This window comes from Phascolarctos cinereus, unplaced genomic scaffold, assembly GCF_003287225.1.
Source record: "Phascolarctos cinereus isolate Bilbo 61053 unplaced genomic scaffold, phaCin_HiC Scaffold_5;HRSCAF=322, whole genome shotgun sequence".
Lineage (NCBI taxonomy): Eukaryota > Metazoa > Chordata > Mammalia > Diprotodontia > Phascolarctidae > Phascolarctos > Phascolarctos cinereus.
Window position 1 is genome coordinate 1,021,641 of NW_027555958.1, and position 21,733 is coordinate 1,043,373.

Genomic DNA, 21,733 nt, shown 5'->3' on the forward strand with positions numbered 1-21,733 from the left:
TTATTCAGTCATTCCTCAATTGACGACCATCCCAATAACTTCCATTTTTTGCCTCCATAAAATGAGCTGTTAATATTTTTGTGCACATCAGACCTCTATTGCTATCTTCAATACCGGGCACCCTTTCTGGCACATAGTAGGTGCTCACTTAGGGTCTGCTGATTAACTGCTCTGTACTCAGCTGGGTACTCTTTCACATTTTTACCAGTGACTTGGCTAAATCATCAGTAGCATCTATAAATTTGCAGATGAGACAAAGTTGGGGAAAGGATTGCAGGATTTGGGAAGGATTTAGAACACTGAGGCAACCTAAAGTGAAGTTCTTGGGGTTTTGCTCTTTGAATCCCAAGTACCCAGGTGAGGATGTATCTATTGTCTGAACAAAAGGCCAGGGGGTGGGGTTTATGGAGCTCTTGGTCAGTGCTAGGTGGTAGTCAAGACAAAGGCTAATGCCAGTGTAGGGGGATTAGGAGGCAGATCTTTTTGTGGCTGGAGGGCAGAGGCGGGTCTCCTCTGCCCCATCAGACAACATTGGACATATTGTTTTGCTTCAGGTCTGGGGGCCAGGATACTATAGGAAAGAATGTGGATGAGCTGGGAGCTTCCACAGGAAGGCAGCCCATTGGGAGTGAGGTCTCAGGGTTGTGAAGTAGAATAGGGTAAGGGAAATGGGGATGTTTAGCCTTGGGAAAGAAGCTTGAGAGTGGGGGTTAGGTGAATTGCTCTCACCACGTGCTTAGGGCTGTAACTTAGGAGCCTACTTGTGTAGCATGGCTCGAGAGGGCAGAACCAGCCACAATGGGCAGACTGCATAAAACCATAAGACATTAGGCAAGGGAGCCAGTTTGGGCCGGAAGTCCCAGCCTCCAGAATGGAGAGCTGCTGGCTCCATGTTGTTTAACTAGGATCATTGGGCTTTTGTCTGCAGTTTTCTATTTCTGGAATTGGGTGGTGGCTCCTGGTCGTCAGGACACTGACTCCTGCTAGGGGTTGGAGTGTTCCCAACATCTTTAGCCAAACAGAGCAATTAGCTCCTTTCTGGCTGCACACAGTGTAATTTTTTCTTCCGCTTACATGAATATCATTGTCATAGAAATAATAGGAGAAATTCAACACTGCGAATGGTGGTAGTCTGGGCAATGGCAAAGCACCCGATCTGAAATGGTGGTTTAATGCATCCGAGGCATCTTCCAAGCTGTTTCTCATTTTTTCCCATTGTCATCAACGCTGAATCTTTTCTTCAGTAAGCACAGCATGAGTCCTGGTAATTGGCTGCATGGGATAAAGAGTTCCTTTTGTTAGCATCCATTTATTGCCTTAAGAAAATGTAAGTGTCATGTGTTAAGGATGTTTTAAAAGGGAGAATAATGGGGAATGTTTCTAGATTGCCCGCCATTTTTTCATGCTGTTGGGACTGATGGTGACTCTGGTTTGGTTTTGATCAATAGATAATGGGGAGTGTTTCTAGATTGCTGCCATTTCTTTTTTTCTTTCTTTTTTTTTTTTTGGCTAGGCAATGGGGTTAAGTGACTTGCCCGGGGTCACACAGCTAGTAAGTGTTATGTGTTTGAGGCCAGATTTGAACTCAGGTCCTCCTGAATCTGGGACCGGTGCTCTATCCACTGTACCACCTGGCTGCCGGCCCCCCACCCCCCCACCCCCGGCTTGCCATTTCTTCACACTGTTGGGACTGATGGTGACTCTGGTTTGGTTTTAGTCAATAGAAACTTCCAGCAAGACTTGATTTTGTTCTTCTAGACTTTGGAAGAAAATTACTTACTTCAAAAGAATGGCTTCTAAGCCCGTTGGGGTGGATTCTCATTCTTTACTACATTACTACAGCACTTGGAATTTTAAGAATTTGGGGAATATCAATCAGTCAATTGGTCACCAAATGTGAAGGGCCTACTGTGTGCCCTAAGGGCCAAGGCTACAGGTACAAAGAGTGAAACAATCCCCCCCTCACAAGGAGCTGACATTCAGGGAAGAGACTGCTATGGAAATAAGCACACCCATAATAAATAAGGAACTGATACAAATCCAAAGGAATGAAAAGTAAGGCGGTGGGTGGGGTGGGGGCAGGGGCAGAGGCAGGGGCAGGAAAGGCTTCAGCAGAAGGACGGGCCTGCGCCTTCTGCTACTTTACCAAGAAGAGAAGGGCTCCAGGAAGTGAGGCGAGAAGAGGAGTCATTGCAGGCAGGTCAGACGGTCCACATGCAAAGAGCATGTGCGCGTCATCCAGGATCATGCATTGGGAGCTGGGGAGGACTGGAAGTCTCTCCGGAGGATGGGAGGATGGCCCAGAGGAAGCATGGCCAGGTCTGGGGCCAGCTGGATCTAGTCTACCCTCCTCAGTCAGCCTATGGACCCTTCTCAGCACTGTAGTTTTAAATGCAGAAAACACAATGCTGATGATTAGGAAGGAAACCAAAGGGTGGTGAAAATTAAAGTGGAGTTTTTTCCCCACTGCACCTCCAAATTTCTTCATGGACCAGGTTCATGAAATCACGAGTGGGGTCAAGGGCCCCAAACTGAAGCATGGAACAGGATGTAGAGAATATTCAGTATCGAGGAAGAGCCAGCAATCTAACATGTGTACCAGTTCTGAGTTGGGCATTTCATCGTGAATGGGACTTCTCTGGTGTGCTGTCAGATTTCAACACCTACAATTATTTACAAATTGCTTTTCTCTCAGGTTCATAATAATGCACCAATTGCTTCCTTAGAGAAGAGCACTTAACTCATACAATAGATAACCTAAGCTCAATTTTCTTGCTGTCTTTCAGACAGAAGCAATCTCCGCCAGTCAAGAAACCAGCCAAAGTGTTTCACCATGGATATAGATGATGAAGAAAATATGAGTAAGATTTAGGTCTCTATACTGTGAAATTAGTTAATTTTCTTAGAGGAGCTTTTTATCTTTATAAGCGTATACAAGACCAGTTTAAGGGAAGTAATTTCCAAGTGGTGCGGCCATTCTGTTTCTAACCATGAATGGCATGTTTTTTATGGTTTTAATGTCTTCTTACTAATGAAAGAATCATACCCATTTCCCTCAAAGCCTTCTGATCCAGGTTTAAGCGCAGTAGAATTCACTGGCTGCCAACCGATAGAGTCGCACATACGCACACATACCTCCCCAACCCCCCCCCAGTTGTGTTGTCCCTGCAGCTACTACATTGGGGTTGCAAGCAATGCATAGGCTCCTTGTCTGGTGGGGCCACCCTTCTGTTTGGGGAACAGGGCCCTGACCAAAAAGTCACAAAAACATTGCTTATGTTCATGATCCTCTTCTTAATCTTATCCAAGTTTAAGATGCCCATCCTTTCCTACCAGGATTAGATGAAGAGTCCATGATCCATCTCAAAGCTTAAATTCTGACTCACTAATAAATGATAGAATAGAGAGCTAATTCAGCACATCTAAAGAGACTGGACACCCCTGAGGCTCTTATAAGGTGGGAATGGGCCCTGAAGGCTGACCCAGCTCATACCAATATCCCAGGGGCTGGGCTGGCCTATAAGTGACCTTTACCTGAACACATCAGGCTTCCTGACCACCATCACTTCACTCTCCTTTCTGTGTCAGCCGTCAGCAGGAGACTCCAGGGGTGTGTGTGTGTGTGTGTGTGTGTGTGTGAGGAAAAGAGTATATGTGTGTATGTGAATGTGTGTGCATATATGTGTAAATATATGTGTGTATACATGTGTTTGTGAGTGTATTTGAATGTGTGTATGTATGAGTGTGTATGCACGTGAGTTTGTGGATGTGTATATGCATATGTGCCTGTGTGAGTGCAGGCATGTATGCATGTGTGTGAGTTTTTATGTATATACGTGCATGTGTGAATGTGTGTATGCATGTGTAAGTGTGAGAGCATGTATGCATGTGTGTTTATATGTGTAGTGTGTGTACAGGTGTGTGAGTATATGTGTGTATATGTATGTATGTATTATGTGTTTGTGTGTAAATGTGTGTGTAAATGTATGTGAGTTTATGTGTGTGTATGCCTGGGAGTTTGTGTGTATATGTGTGTATGTGTATGTGAGTGTGTGTATGTGTGTGTGTAGATATGTCTGAGGGAAGAACAGCTGAGTCACAGGGATGAGGCCTATTTTACCTATATCTGAGAATTGTAAATGTACTAATGTTTCCTCCCAGGACTGACTACATACATATTTAATAAAATAAACTGAGAAAAGATTGTTTTTCTGTCTGTTGAATGAAATGTAAACCAGCCCCCAACTGCCCTGGTCATCACCCTGCATGTTTCGGTGAATCCCTGGAAGACCAGCGGGACAGATTCAAGCAGGCTTTGGTAATGCTAGCATGCCTTCTGTGACCCCATGTAATTGCTGTGTTTTCTTTGCCAGGGCAGAGGTGACTCGCTCCTAGCCTCGCTGAGGGCTGGCTGAGCTGTGTGTCCCATCTGTTGTCTTGCTCAGAGCTGGGAAGCACGTTCTCCTTGTACCTTCCGGATCGAGTCCGTGGGGACTGCAGGCTTTCTTTGATTACAGGGTCATCATCGCAGCATGGTTTCTGCTGAGACCCTGAGCTTTCTAGCCCTCTCTAAGATGGTTTCTAGTCACTCCCAGGTGGGCCAGGGGACCTTGGGTCAGTGGCCCACATGAGACAAGGGAGCTCAGCAGCGCCCCTCCTCCCTTTAGGAAGCTATACTGGGAGGCTTGCCCAGCGCTCCCTGGCCGGGTGTGTATCTGAGCATGTGCAGTCCTTGGTCCTGTCTCACTTTAGACTAGCATTGTTCTGGCCCAGAAGGAGAGCTTCTGTCTCCCACTGCAGATTAGGCTGTGTGTCATTGTCGGCAGGCATTGGGCAGGGTGACCTTTCCCTAAAGCCCTTTCTGGATTCAGGAGTCTAGGGCCAGTGACCCTGTCTTTAACATGTCATATGATCAAGGACCAGAGACAATATCAAAACCTTGAATCAAGTGTTCACCCAGAGAAGCAGCAGTCAACTCAGGTCAGGCCAGTCTGACAAACCCTTAATGAGTGTGGCTAGGCAGCCTCCCTGGTTACCTGGGGAAGCAGCCAGAAGAGCTGCTTGTAAAACAGCATCACTGAGCTGTGAGCTGGTGGGGGCGGGGTGGGGGGGAGTGTAATTTTTTTTTAAGCAAAGAAGCCTGAAACTAGTCAGCAGATGTCTATCTGTTGCCATTTGAGAATTTAGGAAAATAAAGATTCCAGGCAGAGAATTTTCCTAGAGAAGGGCAAAACAAGGAACTTTCCCTAGAGGGGCATGCCCCTGGAAATGAGCATGGGCAAGCTGGCTTTTGACTAAGTGAAGGAGCAGGAGTGACTCAGTCATAGCCAGCCTCTGCTGTTTAAAGGCAGGCAGGCTTCTCTGGCCTTCTCCCTCCAGGTAGCTCCTTCCTGGGTCTTAGCTTACAGGCAGGTCCATTACGTCATTGAGGAGACACAACCAGAGGAGCCATGAAAAGGCGGAGGACAGTGGTGACCCCACTGGGGAATGTTTGGTTTAAACTCAATGAGATGGGAGCATTTCTAATCTCCCCAGGCTTTCTGGGAAGCCTTTCTCCCAGGCCTCACCCGGACCCAGCCCCTGTGCTTGCCACCCTAAAGAAGCCACTCTTAGCTTTGCTTCAAAGCTGGTCATTACATGTTTCTAGTCAAGCCCATGTCTGTTGAACCACACATCCTTCTCAGCCACCTCCAAGGCTGGGATCCTCTGCCCATCATCATTTAGATTTCCAGGGATGCTGCTTGTCTTGACATGATTTACAGAAAAGCAGTCTATTCATAATATCCCTCCCAAATCTTTCTAAAAATCTCTCAACATTTACTGAACACCTTTGGTATGCAAGGCATATGGCATACAAGGATGCCCGCTGCACAGCTCTTGTCCTCGAGGGGCTGGCTGTTTAGTGGGGCAGGCAAGGCCCCAAATTCAATACTGACAATAATATACTCCTGTTGACCAGAGCTTGGGACAGAGGACCCGATGGTCTTTTCTGTCTTCAGAGGCAGCTTTGGGCTCCATGACACTCCTGTCTGCCCCCTCAAGGACATTCCCTGTTGGCTGATGGTTTGAAGGGCAGAACTGGTCTAGGCCTGAGAGCGTGGCTCTGGGGGTGGCGTCCTTCTTTGTCCCATTCCATGCCCACCTGGCAGAGCCATACATAGCCCTGGGGTGGAGGAGCATCCCTCCCCCATGACAGTGGTTACATTCTGTGGCTAATCTGCACTTTCTGACAGAGACAGGATAGTTCTAGGAGGGAGGACTGTCCCAGAGCCACCAGCCTGATCACCTGGCAGTAGGTCCAACTGAGTCATTTCATTATATATCTTTCTTTTAATACAGAGTGGAATGAAAAGGTCAACATTGGCATTATAAGTGGGGCTATATTGGTGATTTCTAGATGGTGCTGGGGCCTGCATACCCCCAAGGGAACAAAGAAGCAAGCATTTTTAAAGCACCTACTATGTGCCAGGTGGTATGCTAAGCACTTTACAATTATTATCTAATTTTATACTCACAACAACCCTGCTAGGTCGGTGCTATTATGATTCCTATTTACAGATGGGGAAACTGAGGCAAGCAGAGGTTAAGTGACTTGCCCTGGGTCACACCGCCAGTAAGTGTTGGAGGCTGGATTTGAACTTGGGTTTTCTGGACTCCAGGCCAGGTGCTCTGGGCATGGTGGCGCCCTCTAGCTGCTCTGGGGCCCCACCCTTTTGTTGCATCCAGCATCTTTCAGGTTCCCTCTTTAGTTCAGAAATGTCCTCTCCCTCTTGAACGACAGTCCTCTAGGCATAGGATTGGCATCTGCTTGGGGTCCCCAGAAGCAGATGGCCCTGTGGGCAGGCAGGGCAGATTCTTCGTGCCTCCAGCAGGGACCATTCTTGCTCCTTTCCACCACTAAAGCTGCTTCCCTTCCACTGATAACATGGCCCCAGAGGATCCCCCCTCCCCAGTTTTCACTCACTTTTGGCTGTGCTGCACAAGCTCTTCCAGGAGCATTTTCTACCCCTGAGACAGCTGGGTCTTCATGTAGGCCCCCAAGGCCCTCACTAGTCCGGCCTAGTCAGGACCTTGCCCACACACCAGCTCCCCAAAGTCCAGCAAAGGGTCAAAGTCCAGCAAAAGGTCAGAATGGCAAGGGTCGCCAGGGTGTGTCATGGGGTCTGGGCTCTTGGGGAAGCTTTGGTTGGATGCAGGGACACGTGGAGGAGGACTGACCGGCTCCCGTGACAGAGGCAGGGTCAGGGAATCTCCCATTCCTCTGCTTCCTGCTCTGTGTGATTAACATCACCCTCAGCCCTCAGCTGCCCTGGAGGGCTTTACCTAAGCCTAGATTCGGGGCTGACCCAAGAACAGAGAAGCCCCCACCCAAGGTCTGTGGAAAGGCTTCAGTTGGGGTCCTTTGGGCCTGCCTTACTGCCTGGGCACAGCCCTTGGGCATAGAGACAACATGCTGTTGGGCATGTGTTTGAAGGAGGCAGGCCCCCGGCTTTCCCCTTGACACCCCGGAAGGTTTTCACTTGGCTTGTCAGTCAGTAGTCAGGAAGTGTGGCTTTCACAAGTCATCTAAAGATGAACAGATCAGAGCAAGTGCTTTGGCTTGCCAACATGGTCCCTTGGGGGCCAGTTCATTAAACAGAAAAATCATATGAATCATTGAAATATTAATTTCTTCTCAATAAAAACGTCATGGAAATTGGCCTACCTGCCCCCACACCCCAGTGGTCCAAAGTGTGCCGATAGATCCCTCGTTTGGGTGGAGTCCTCCACCATCCCCTGACTCAGGTTTGCTGGTTCCCACCGGTGCATCGTCCCCCAAAGCTCCCAGCGAAGTGGAGATCAGACAGAAAGGCCTTTGCAGTCTCTGGGCTGCTGGGATTCCTCCAGTGTTCCCAGAAGCTGCCCAGGGCTGCAGGAAGGGCTTGGAGGCCACTTGGAGCAATGGCTCCTGGGCCATCAATGCCATGCCGGGCCCTTGCTGTTTGCGCGTGCGAAGCTCTTTGTCCTGTGTCAACCTCTAAATCTCCATTCTGGTTCTGTTTCTCTCCTTTGTTTTTTGAGCACCAAAAGGAGTAACCTATTGAGCTTTTGCTGGAGGATGTTATAAATGAAAATTTAATCATCATTCCATCAGCTTTGTCAACTGGGAGAAGTGGTGTGTGTGTGTGTGCCGGGCAGGCGGTGGGGAAAGGCCCTTTTAAGTCACTCCTAGTGGCTGCTTAGAGTCTCCCACTGACAAGCAGCCTTCCATTTGGGTTAGTTTAAAGGGAGCTTTTCAGAATTATTATCCTAATACCAAACTCAATGAATCTGCCCCTGGAAATCAGAGCTCTTGAAAGGGGAAGATTGGGAGCCTTGGCCTAGTTAGTACCCAGAGTAAGGGTTGGCTTTTTAATTGGCTTATCTGATGCAAATGGTCACACATGTGGAGCAGTTTGCATAGCGTCATGGAAACTAGCCCTCATTATGAAGGAGAAATGGTCCTCAGGGGTAGTTACTGCATTTTGGTCTAAATGTCTAAAAAGGCTGGTTATTTGGATTATCTATTATTTTTATTGTGGATTTTTCTAACATATTGAGAGACATGTTTTTAAGATTGGGGGGCCTTTACCTTTTAAATACACAAAACTGTTTTAAATTTCTCTAAGCATTTGCCCATATGATTCATGGTAAATCCTGTTAAATTTAGTCAGAACAGGAAAAGTGAATCATTCCCCTGATTTTTGAGAATAAACTATAAACTTAGGGGGATTTGTGATTTTTTTTTCCTTTTTGAAGCCAAGATAACCCTCCCTTTGCCACGAACTTAGTAACTTGTTGGGGGGCTGAATGCCAGCTCTCCATCTTGACCCTCAATCAGGTTCCCCTCCTTGGCATTTCTCTGGGACTATATTGAAAACCAAGAAGGAAGAGGCGGAGTGACACCTGTTTGCTGAGACGATTCTCGGTTCCACCTTTTTTTATTTGCTCCTTTGGCGGTCGGAACTCTCTTTGATGAAGCACCCTAGCGTCAGAGCTCAATGGTGCTCATTGGGTAGAGCAAGGCTGGAAAGCAGAGCTCCAGCCCCCTCCTCCCCCAGTCAAAGCTGCCCAAAAGAACAGGCGCCAACTACATTAACAATTTATCATACTAGTGAGTATGTGAACCAAATCAAAGATGCGCAGTGATTGAATATTTATTACCTGCAAAGCCAATTAGTCGCTGAGTACATATTTTTAAAGAGCATTGTATCTCCTCCAAATGGTGCCTCAATTCAACCCTACAAACTAGATTCTGGTCAAATGAAACGAAAATAAAGAAGTATAACTAAAGCAAAGCATCCACTTTCCTATGCTGACGATGCATTGCATTCCGTCAGCATCGTTGGCCACCTGCCACACTTCTCTCAGGTGGTTCCCCGATGTGTTGTAGGGGGAGGCCCTTCCACCCCGAGCAGCATGGATGCTGCCCCCCCTTATTCCTAGCCAGTGCTTGAGGCAGAGGCGGGTTGGGGTTGGGTCCACCCGGAAGAGGAGGCTTGGGGAGCACACATCACTTAACCAGTTACAAAGAGAGATGAAGGAATCTATAAATTTTGCATTTACAAGGTCCTACAACGAAGGCGTTGTAAGTTACTCTTTTGGGCACCGCAGGTTCCAGCAGCGCCGACGTCAAGGAAAACCGCAACCTGGACAACGTCCCGCCCAAAGACGGCGGCGCTCAGAGTGCGGGGGAGGCGGCTCAGCTCACCAATGGTGGAGGAGGTGGCGCCGGCAGGAAGCGGCCCCTGGAGGATGGCACCAACGGCCACCCCAAGTTCCGTCTGAAGAGGAGGAAGAAAATCCCTGGGCCCATTTTACCCAAGAATGCCCTGATGCAGCTAAATGAGATCAAGCCTGGCTTGCAGTACAAACTCCTCTCCCAGACAGGACCCGTTCACGCCCCCGTCTTCGTCATGGCCGTCGAGGTGAACGGACAGGCCTTTGAAGGCTCGGGCCCCACCAAGAAGAAAGCCAAGCTGCACGCTGCCGAGAAGGCCTTGCGCTCCTTTGTCCAGTTCCCCAATGCGTCCGAGGCTCACCTAGCCATGGGCAGGACCCTCTCTGTCAACACCGACTTTACGTCGGACCAAGCCGACTTCCCCGACACCCTTTTCAATGGATTTGAGACCCCCATTCAGGCGGACGCGCCCTTTTATTTGGGTTCCAATGGAGATGGCAGTTTCAGTCCCAGTGCAGACTATAGCGTGTCAGTGTCTGCCGTCCCCAGCGCCCTGATACAGTCACCCCTCCCCCTCCCCATACCCTACCCGTCTGCCAGCGGCAAAAACCCCGTGATGATCTTGAACGAGCTACGGCCCGGCCTCAAATACGAGTTTCTCTCCGAGAGTGGCGAGAGCCATGCCAAGAACTTCGTCATGTCGGTGGCCGTGGACGGCCATAGCTTCGAGGGGTCAGGGCGGAATAAGAAGCTGGCCAAAGCCCGCGCTGCCCAGTCTGCTCTCGCCTGCCTCTTCCACATGCAGCTGGATCAGACGCCGTCTCGGCAGCCCATCCCCAAGGAGGGCCTCCAGCTGCATCTGCCACAGGTGAGGTCCTGGGAGCTCGGGCCACCCTCCGAGGGAATCTGTGGGATTAAAGTGGTCCCTTCCATGTATCATAAGCCTCTTAGCCTATGTTCCAGGAGCACTTGCCGCCGAGGCAAATTTACTTGGTTAGAAAAGTAGGAAATGAGAGACAGGCACTGGAGCCATGGAGGTGAGGAGAGGTGGTGACGGTGCCCTCTCTGATGCATTGGTTGGCTTCCTGCCCAGGAAGGGCCCCCAAGGGCTCTCCTTGGGGAATTCATGCAGAATCCCTCCTAGACATGAGAGCTGTAAGCCACCAGGGTCCCTTTGTGTCCTCTCCCTCTTTCAGACATGCTCATGGTGAATCACGTCCTTGTGGGCTGCAGAGTGGAGAAGGTGGGGGTGCTTGAGTCATGGCAGACTCTGACATGGATGTGACCCAGACCTTCTCAGGGGTGCTGGGTGCTTCCTGACTGCATCTCTGTTTTCCAGGGTGGACAAAGGGGGGAGCCTGCCACACCTCACGGAGCAATGCTTCTTCAGCACCCAGGATGATGGCTAGGTCATAGATGTTCCTTCTATGCCCACCACAACCAAAGTCTCCTTTAAAGGAGGGCCCTCAAAGGGCTGATCAGATTGAAAGTCTTTTCTCCTTCCCCTTCTTGAGTGTTTCTGTCCCCCTCCACTTTTGAGGAGTAGCTACTGTCCTCTCCTCTGGCAGGGGGGAGCTCCCCCCTGCTCCTCTTCCCCTTGCAGACTCTGTGTCCTTTACATTTTACAGCTGCAAATGAAATGGTTGAAGGATGATATGGGCTTAAGAGAGATTATCAATTCTCCTTTTCCTTTTCCATAAGCATTATTACTTCTGATAGGAAAGCCGTGTCGTTGAGAGAGCTGTCCCTCCAAAGCAGGGACCTGTGAGCAGGTGGGAGCACTGAAGATCCCTCTGGAACACCCCTGCTGTTCCCCGCATCCTTTCCTCTTCCTCCTTGTCTTCCCAGACCCCAGGGTGCCCTCTCCCCCCTCTACCCCAAGGAGCATCTCCCTGCTTGCCCTGCTCATGCCAGCCCTGGAGATGAGGGTGACTTTGCTGCCCTCCCTATGCAGGAAGGAATGACCCCCCTCATTTTATAGGTGAGCAATGTGAGGCCAAAAGTAATCCCATGACCTGCCCATAGCCTCCCACTTTTTCAGACGCTGGGCTGAACTTTGAACTGGTGCCTCAGGGAAGGAGAGGGGGAAAGTGGGGGGGGCTGGGAGGGGGGCTTCAGGGTTTCATGCAGAACCCAAAGGGCAGGCCCCATCTGCATTTTGGTCCCCTGTCATCTCCATTCTCAGTGTCCATTCTTCTCTAGGCCATCGCAGGTCCTTCTGGTCTGATGGGAATGTGATGTTTCACATAGAGGAGCTGGCTGCCTAATCATTTCCTTTTTTTTTTTTTGGCCTCTTGTCAAAATCTCTGTTCTGGTTTTCTGATAAGATGTCTTCTCTGTGAAGCTCAAGGTTGGCTGGTGAGGCAGCACAATTTCTATTGGAAAAATTAAACTCTGAGCTGCCACTGGGCTCGTTGGAATGGCTTCTGTGAAACCATTTCCAGAATTGGCCAATAATCCCCAGTGAAAGGGGTGGAAGTTATGTCATTTTGCCAAAGGTGACCCCCAAAATGTCATTGCAATGTCAATTAACACCCAAAGGAGGCAAATAATGTTCAGGTAAAACAAAGATCGCTTCCTTCCTTGGGGGTTTCTTTGGCCATGGTGGCTGAAGCTCTCTGTCAGTCTTTTGGCAGGCTTGCACTTTGCCAAAGCGATAGTTTTTGAGGCTGTGTGATATACTAAGTGGCCCGCTAGACATGGGGTCAGGAAGGCTCGAGTTTGAATCCTGTGGCTCTTGAGTGAGACGTCACATCTCTGGCTTCAGCTTCCTCCTCAGTAAAATGACGAACTGGCCCCATGACCTCTGGGTCCCTTCTAGCTCTAGAACAAGGACCCTTTGAGCCCCTGAATTCTTGAGGGCAGCTGGAGCTGGAGATGTTCTCTGGCTTGCTCTGCTCTGGCTTTGCCTCAACAGAACAATGCTATCAAAAGAGGAAGAGAGCATCCTTAGGTATCAGCTGCCTATGACCCAGCTGGTGCCTTTCCTCAGCTTTTCTTCAGGAAGGCTCAGGTCCCATTCTGGAGAGACAGCCACCAGAAAGAGAGAGCAGTAGGGTTGTGGGGTATGGCCCTGTGTCTGACAGCCCCTGCTGCTGCTGCTTCAGGCTTGGCTGGGATAGGAAATGCTCATTGTCTCCAGTAGCATTCAACAAATAGTTGTGGTTTTCTGGTTCTCCAGAAGAACTCAGAAAGCTAGAAGAGCAGGAACACCCTGCCCAAGCTCTCTGTTGAAGTGAATGGCCTTACACTCTAAGGGAGCAGAGACTTGAGCAGAAAAGACCCTTGTCCTGGGCCTCCTGAGCCAGTGGGCAGAAAGCCTTTCTCCCCTGTCACTCCTGTGGCTGCTTCATGGCCCAGGGCCCTGGGGAGGGCTGAGGGAGGGCCTGACCGAGGGCCTGACCATGTAGCCAGCCATCAATCTAGGTTTCAAGCAGACATAAAGTGCCTACACACACTTTCATGATGGGGAAGCAGTAAAGATAATGGAGACCTTCCATCCAGTTCCTGCTGGATATCCTGGGGCTCCATGTTTGGGGCCACTCTGCCTCTCCCTCCCACTCAGAGAGCTAGAACCAGAAGGAGAAAAGAGAACGATGAACATGCCAACATCTGGCTAAGTCCAAGCTGTCTTCCACTCCCAGAGTTCCCCACCTCTGCAAAGAGAGACAGAGGGGTTCTCATCCCAGCTCTCCTTCGGGCCAAGCTTGGTCATTGCCGAGAGGCAGTGCCTAGCGCATGGTAGGCCCTATATAAGTGCTGATTCCTTCTGGGCAGTTTCCTGGCCAACACTGCACTCCCTGGTGCTGCCAGACAATGCCTAGGACTCCCTGAGGTAGCTGCTGCCACTTCTGAGACCCATCTGCCACTCTTCCCTGCTATCCCAGGAGTGGCTCAGGAAGAGTCAGGTGTTTTTGTCAGGGACCCCTGCTTCTGACCTGGCATTTCCAGATAGGAGGTGAGCCCTCACACTGACCTTGTGCTAGGAATCCATACCGAGATTCAGACAGGTTTCGGGGGGAGATGCAAAATCAGCCAATATCTCCTAAGTGCACGTTTGCTTAGAAATCACCAGCCAGTATTTCAAATTCAGCAACTATGTAGTAAGCATCTTCTGTGTCCATTCAGGTCCCTGTGCTTGAAGCCCACAAGGGTTAATTTAATTTAAAGTGGTTTACCCTGGTCATTATCTGAGTGGCTCGCCTAGGGTTAAATCAATCAATCCATAAACATTTATTAAGCACCTACTATGTGCCAAGCCCTGTGCTAAGTGGTGGGGATGCAAACAGAGGCAAAAGGCACTCCCTGCCCTACAGGAGCTGACAATCTAATGGATAATTAGATTATAGCAATGCAAACAAATATCTACAAAGCAAGCTCTATGGAGGATAAATTGTTATTCAGTCATATCTGACTGTCCATGACCCTTTTGGGGTTTTCTTGGCAAAGATACTGGAGAGGTTTGCCCCTTCCTTCTCCAGCTCATTTTACAGATGAGGAACTGAGGCAGAGTTAAGTGACTTGCCCAGGGTCACACAACTGGTGTATGAAGCCAGATTTGAACTCACGAAGCTGAGTCTTTCCAATTTCAAGCCCAGAGCTTTATCCACCGCACCCCCTCGCTGCCCCTAGAGGATAAGCAGGAAATAACGAACGGAGGGAAGGCCCCGGAATTGAGAGGGGTTGGGGAAGGCTTCCCGGAGAATGTGGGATTTTAGGTGGGACTTGAAGGAAGCCGGGAGGTCAGTAGTCGGAGCAGAGGAGGGAGAGTGTTCCAGGCCTGGGGACGATGTCCAGGGAGAATGTCTGGAGCCCAGAGCTGGGTCCCAGGTGCTTCGCTAAGCTCAGGAGCTGCCGGGTGGGGGCTGGTCTGCTCCAGCGCACTGACACAGTACGGACCCCACCCTGTCGGAGTTTTTTTGTGGCTGCCCTGCGAAGACTGTCTGCTGATGTGTCGGATGCCGAAGCCGATTCCTTACGGTTGAGCCAAGCAGCAGCGACAGAGCCGCACGGTGTCTTTTCTGAGAAGACTCTGGGGCAGCTCGAATGCTGTGCCTGCGTCTCCACCTGAAGTTTGACTTCAGCCTGCGGAGGCTCGCGCGGCCTCGAGCGCCACGCTAGTTTTCATTCCGGGCTACCTGGTTCCCTTGTGTACAAGCCCAAGGCTGTCCTTTAATGGCGCATCTCCCATTCCCCTTTTTTCCATCGGCCATTTCCCTGTTTGCTTTTTTTCACTTTCCTTATTATATTCTCTCCAACCACTGTACAGATAATTGATCCCTCTGCCCTCTGGGCTCCCTTGACGGCTTTTGTGTTTTCCAGCTCTTTCACAAAGAGCTGTAAGTCTCCAACCTACTGCCCTTGGCAGTTTCCCAAGTTCGAGATGGTGGTGATGTGCCTTGGCTTGTGTGACAAAGCTCTGGAGGTGGTCATGGGCTGCAAGCTTCCTCCCTCAGTATGAATCCTTTCTGTGACCGGACAGCAGGCAGGCAGGCAAGCAGCAAGCCCTTATTATTATTTACCTGCAGCCAGGTGCCAGGAAACAGAGCTGTCTTATCCTGCCTTAAGAGAGGAATGGTGTCTGGGCTCAGGGAGGTCTTCATCTCCCTGGTCTCAGCCCTGCTCAGAGCCCATTTGCAGGATTGTGTTGTTTCAGGTAAGGCCCCTTTAGGGAGGCCGAGAGAGCCTCAGGGGCAGGTCACCAAAAGATGGAGGGATGGCCAACAAGGCTGCAGGAATGGGAAAGTTTATCCTGCAGGGGGGGAAACTTTGGTTGGGTAGAGGGCAGGGTAGGGATGGGGAGGAACACGTGCTAGCTCCCTTCAAGGATTTGAAAGGTTGTCACTTGGAAGAAAGAGCAAACTCTTTCTTCTTGGCCCAAAAGATTGAAACAGAAATCGTGGTCTGAGTGATAGGGAGATTCTCTATGTAATCTACACTTCCTAACAATTAGTGCTCTCCTGCTGTGGAAGGGACTGCCACAGCAGTGAAGTAGGCCCTTTCAGGAAGTGTCTATCCACCAGACCTGTTGAGAGGATTCCTATTCTCTGTAGGTTGGACAATACGAGCTCTGAGGGTTTCCTCAGAGACTATGATTCTTATCAACATCCTTCCACAAGTAACAGTCAGTCTTTGAGTCCACCCTTCCCCTGCCTTGATCCCAGTCCTCACAGTGTACACATACACAGACTGACCTGATCACAAAAATGTTGTCCAGCCCTGTGAGGCTAGAGGCTACCCAAGGTTAAGACATCCCCCAGAGAGCTGGCATGGAAGCCACAGAGCTGGCATAAGGTTTCAAGCTCACCATTATTCCAAAGTGCAGAGGACCATGGTCAAGGAGGAACTCCAGAATGAGGTCACTGGAGGAGAGAATCACAGTCCCTGAGGAAGACCTTGGAGCTCATCTTGTCCCACCTACACAGCATTAGGGGTCTTAAGTGTTAGCAGCTTAAAGCCATATTCAGATACCTTTTTTAATGGTAAGAGCAAGGATTTGATTGGCTGAAATATCTCTCTGAAATCAGGGACATTCTCAATGCCTGATGACTGAGGATAAAGATGCCCCTGCCATCTGGTGATGTGTGATTAGGACAGTGAGTCCTCCCTCCTGGATCCCTTCATCAGTATTGGGCCCTTCAATGATCAAGGCCAACCTCATGGTAAAGTAAGGTTTTAAATCATTGAAATTTGGAATAGCTCACGATCTGTAAAGTTTACCTCCAGAGGACACAGAGCTGGTGCTGCCAGCGCTCCTGCTTGGTTCAGGGGACTGCCTGCCTTGGGCATGCCCCAAAGGAAGCTCTCTTGGAAGCCAATCTCTGAGATCTGGCTGAGCCCACCAGACACATAGCCCTGGCCATAGCTGGCCAGTGGCAGGGGGCAGAGCCACACAAGTCCACCTCCACCTTCCAACCACTCAAGCAATTCCACTCCTAATCAGACAGATGGGGGACCACCAGAACATTCTTTCAGCCTTTGGAGAATGATGAGCTGAGAAGCATTTGGAGTCCACTTGATTTATAACCTGACTGAGACATCTCCCTCAGAAAGTGCTCCCACTCTGCAGTTTTTCCACACAGATGGCTTTGTTTCTACACTGATACAGTTTCCTTTTCTTGCTGCCATCAAGGCATTTTTCTTTTATTTAAAAAGTCCACTGTGGTAGAGGAGCTGGGCCATAGAGATGAGAAGGCCAGCCTTCATGGCCTAGAAGTCTGGAGCTTCACCCTCTTGGGCACCCAGGCCAAGCTGTAACATTCAGAGTTGGATGCATTTCTGAGCTGCATTAGTACATGGGCTTCCCCCCACCCCCACAAGGAGTTCCCCATACCAATGAAATCATAGGTCTGGACTAAGAAGGAAAAACTATTTCTACTCATGCATGTAATTATATACAGAGAAAGTAAATTTGCAGCCAGATGGATTTATTTTCTCATTTCTTTATTCTTGATTATTTTTTCATTTTTCTTTTTTTCTTTTGTCTTTCTTTTTTCTTTATTTTTAGTTTTCAACATTCTTTATTCTTATTATCCCTTTCACTTTTGTTAGTATTTCTGATTTGACCAGCTTTCACAGATTTATGTAGAGTAGATTGGATAAAAGTCACATTTCCCAGTTGGCCATTCCTTGATTGAAGGAAGAAAACAAGCATTTTATAGCACTTACCATGCGCAAGACATTGTGCTAAGCACTTTGCAATATTATCTCATTTGACCTTCACAGCCCAGCAAGGCAAGTGCTGTTGTTATCTCCATTTTAATGGTAAGGAAACTAAGTCCAACAGGGTGAAGTGACTTGCCCAGGGTCACACAGCTCGTACTTGTCTGAGGCTGGATTTGAATTCAGATCTTCCTGACTCTACCAGCTAGCTCTCTCCACTGTACCCTCTCAGTAGTTCTTTACAAAACAGCCTTTTTTGAATCTAAAAATGCTCTTTTTCATTGATGTGATTCTCCTCTCTGGGTCCAAGAGAACCGTGTGGCCCCCAGACTGTTTCCTGTTATCACTGGGTTTTTACCCGGCTCCGTCAGGGACTCTTCCAGCGTGGGCCGGGTCAATAGCTGGCCTGGCGGAGTGTGCTCCAGAACGCAGGGCCCTTCAGTGGGAGTTCTACAGGTCTCAGCTGTTTTGAAGGAAACGTTCTGTAGGGAGTGAAGACAGAAGGTCCGGACGTCACTGATAGATTTCCTCAGGAAAATGAATGTTTTCGGATAGTTGTCTTAAGCGGTGTTTTCTCACCGTGTTCTAAGTACGATCGTGCCGCCCTTGGGGTGAGTATCGCTGCTGGACGGCTGGGTTAGGGTTAGCGGTGCTGTTGTCCCAGGACAATGAGAAGCCCATCGCCTGAGAGTGGCCTGCCCAGGCATGTGTGGGCCACAGTCCGTCCCTCCCCCGCCCCCCCCTTTGCTGGCGGAGGGCAGAGATGTTCCCAGCACCTCACCATGTCTTCTGTGGTCCCCAGGTTCTCGCCGATTCCGTGGCCCGCCTGATCGTGGAGAAGTTCAGTGATTTGACAGACAACTTCACATCCCCCCATGCTCGGCGAAAAGTGCTTTCTGGCGTTGTCATGACGACAGGTAGGCACGTCAATGGCCCGGTGGAGGAGCTCACACCCTCTTGTCTGGTGGCCTGGGTGGGGGCTGGAAAGGGGCGCGAGGGCGAGTGAGGGGAGAAAGTATTCGTCTGGTAAACACTGGAGCCTTTTCTTTTCAGTGAGGTAAGGGTGTGAGGAGTGGGGAAGGGGGAGGAGCTTCATTGGATCTTGAAAGTGGGACTCATTGTCTACCCCCAAAAGAAAAACCTTCCCACCGACTGCGGGGGCCACGTGCTGCCTGCCCCATCTTTAGCAATGTCGGAAAACAAGCGTGGCCTCTGTTTATTGGTGGTTCCACGGAGTGCCAAGTGATTTCACCTCTACAAGCTTGGGAGGTATGGATGCAAGCACAATTGGCCCCATTTCATAGACGAAGAAACTGAGCCTCCCAGAGGCTCACCTAGTAAGAGGCAGAGCCCCTCATGCTCAGCCTTCCTGCTGAACCACCCTTGTGCCTGCTCTTTGCTTTTCCAAAGGTACTCCCTCCTCCTTGTACCCCAAGAGTCCTTCTAGGCCATGGAGGGCAAAAGTCTGGTGAGAAGACCAGACTGACTCTAAAAGACTCTGGGGGGAGTGAGGTAAGGGGGCGGAAAGAGAGAAGGAGGGAGGAACGAGAAAGGAGAGACAGAGAGATATAAGGAGAGAGAGGGAAGGAGGAGACAGTGAGGGAAGAGTGAGAGGGAGGGAAGGAAGAGAGGGAGGGAGGGAGAAGAGAGAGGAAGAGAGAGTGAGAAAGGAGAGAGGGAGAGAGAGGGAAAGAGGAGGGAGAGAAAAAGAAGAGAGAAAGGAGAGAGTGAGAGAGAGAAAAGAGGGAGAGAGAGAGAGTGACAGAGAGACACAAGAAGAGGGGAGAGAGAGAGAAAGGAGAGAGAGAGAAGGAGAGAGAAAGGAGAGAGAGGGAGAGAGAAAGGAGAGAGAGGGAGAGAGAAAGGAGAGAGGGAGAGAGAGGGAGAGAGAAAGGAGAGAGGGAGAGATAAAGGAGAGAGGGAGAGAGAAAGGAGAGGGAGAGAGAAAGGAGAGAGGGAGAGAGAGAGGAGAGACAGTGAGAAGAGACATAGGGAGAGGAGAGAGAGGGGGATAGAGGAGAGAGGGAAGGAGGAGACAGTGAGGGAAGAGTGAGAGGGAGGGAAGGAAGAGAAGGAGGGAGGGAGAAGAGAGAGGGAGAGAAAAAGGAGAGAGGGAGAAAGGAGAGAGGGAGAGAGAGAGAGGAGAGACAGTGACAGAGAGACATAAGGAGAGAGGAGGGAGAGAGAGGGAGAGAGAGAGAGAGAAAGGAGAGAGAGAGAGAGGGAGAGAGAAAGGAGAGAGGGAGAGAGAAAGGAGAGAGGGAGAGAAGAAAGGAGAGGGAGAGAGAAAGGAGAGAGGGAGAGAGAGAGGAGAGACAGTGAGAGAGAGACATAGGGAGAGGAGAGAGAGGGGGATAGAGGAGAGAGGGAAGGAGGAGACAGTGAGGGAAGAGTGAGAGGGAGGGAAGGAAGAGAAGGAGGGAGGGAGAAGAGAGAGGGAGAGAAAAAGGAGAGAGGGAGAAAGAGGGAGAGAGAGAAAGGAGAGAGAGAGAGAGAGAGAGAGAGAGAGAGAGAGAGAGAGAGAGAGAGAGAGAGAGAGAGAGAGAGGAGAGACAGTGACAGAGAGGCATAAGGAGAGGGGAGACAGAGAGAGAGAGAGAGATGGAGAGAAAGAGAGAATGTGAGAATACATCTTTGAATATGGGTGCATTTTCATTTTCATCTATGGCTGCTTCTTTTGTAAAAGGATTACTTTTCTTATTGAGGAGGATAAAGAACAAAGGCTGACTTCTCTATATGTGCATTTATCACATGCTATTCAACTTTCCCCAGAATTCCTCAAGCCATAGATTAGGGAATTGGCCAAAGGATTTCCATCATCCCTTTCACTACATGGAGCTCTCCATTGGCCACCCAAGCTCAGGGAAACTTCAGCGACTTACTCTCATGGTTCTGGGAGGGCTGGATTTCCTTAGGAGTCTGGGTTCTCCGTGTCCTGGTGTGTAGCTTCTGTGCACGGAGGTCTAGGTGGGGAGTTCTTCACAGGGGTCATTGTCCAGAAGTCTGCCCTTGCAGGACCTAGAGGCCATGGGCTTCACTGGAAATGACCCTAGTTTTGTTTTTCAAAGGGTTAGAGCTGAGAGAATAAGGTTGAGGGATTGATTTAAATTCTCAGAGGGTATGACTTGACTTTAAAAAGGAATTCATGTCTCTGGAAGTTCAGTTGTCCTGTATTTCGACTCAGTATAATTTACTGATGACAAAATTGACTGGCAGGGGAGATGCTTTTAAATGATTTCTTCCATGGTTTTCTTTGTGGCTGACTGTGTTCTGACTTCATAACCTCACTTAACATACTAGTATTTGACTGTGAGAGGAGTCACCAAGCCTAGCCAACTCTTCATGACCCCATTTGGGGTTTTCTTGGCAGAGATGCTAGATGGGTTTACCATTTCCTTCTCCAGCTCATTTTACAGATGAGGAAACTGAGGCAAACAGGGTGAAGTGACTTACCCAGGGTCACATGGCTAGGAAGTGTCTGATGTCAGATTTGAACTCAGGAAGATGAGTCTTTCTGACTCCAGACTCAGCACCCTACCCATTTGCCACCTTTCCAGGCCAAGCTCCGCTTGGTATTTGGGCCCTGATGGCTCAGAATGTAAATAGCAATTGGCCAGAAACCGTGAGGCTCTTCCCCTCCCAGACTGATTTTTTTTGACTAGGTAAAAGAGGTCATTCTCTGCCTCATTTCTTACCTAGCCTTAATCACCAAAGGGGTGCTGCCTCAGTCCAACTGGGACATGGGAAAGACCTTAGCTTGAAAAGGCCAAGGTCCCCCACTGCATCCGGGGCCATCTCCAGTCGTCCTGATCCATATCTGGCCACTGGACCTGGATGGCTCTGGAGGAGAGAGTGAGGCTGGTGACTCTGCACAGCCTTCCTCACTTAAATCCAATTCATTTGCAAGGCATGGCATCACCTCCCTGATGTCATGGTCCTTGTCTAGAACAGAGACAAACAAATCACAAAACCGATGGGAGCCTCCAAGTGACGTGACTGGTCTTAATGATGGTTCACTCCATGTACAGAGAAGGGTGCTCCGTGCATCCCAGCAGAAACCATTCCTGTGCTCCCCAAAGAGTTCCTCTGAGTACTGTGAGCCATTCTTTTCTGTGAAACCCACCCCTGGCATTTGCCATTCTGGGGCTCAGTGGGCCTCGTCCTGAATCAGTGAGTGGTTTTGTAAAACCAAAGTGTATCTCTCATTGGAGCCTGATCCAGTCCCAACAGCTGTAGCTTGCCTTGTGGGTTGACTCTCTAAGATTCAGGTTGCCCCCTAGAGTCAGCCAGTCATCAGAGAATGGGCATGGAGCCTCCAGACGTGTAGACATCCAGGGCGTGATCATGGACTAACGGGAAACATCTTTGGTT

At 49.6% G+C, this 21,733-nt stretch overlaps 1 protein-coding gene across 3 annotated transcripts in view; it reads left to right on the forward strand.

The window, feature by feature from the left end:
• The window catches only part of ADARB1 (adenosine deaminase RNA specific B1), a 183,349-nt gene that overhangs the window by 125,216 nt on the left and 36,400 nt on the right, over positions 1-21,733 (forward strand). For all 3 annotated transcript variants that reach the window (XM_020973319.2, XM_020973322.2, XM_020973320.2), the window contains exons 3-5: positions 2,787-2,861; positions 9,634-10,568; positions 18,165-18,279. In XM_020973319.2, coding sequence (XP_020828978.1) covers positions 2,834-2,861; positions 9,634-10,568; positions 18,165-18,279 — 1,078 coding nt within the window. In that variant the 5' untranslated portion in view covers positions 2,787-2,833. The remainder of the gene's footprint in view (positions 1-2,786; positions 2,862-9,633; positions 10,569-18,164; positions 18,280-21,733) is intronic.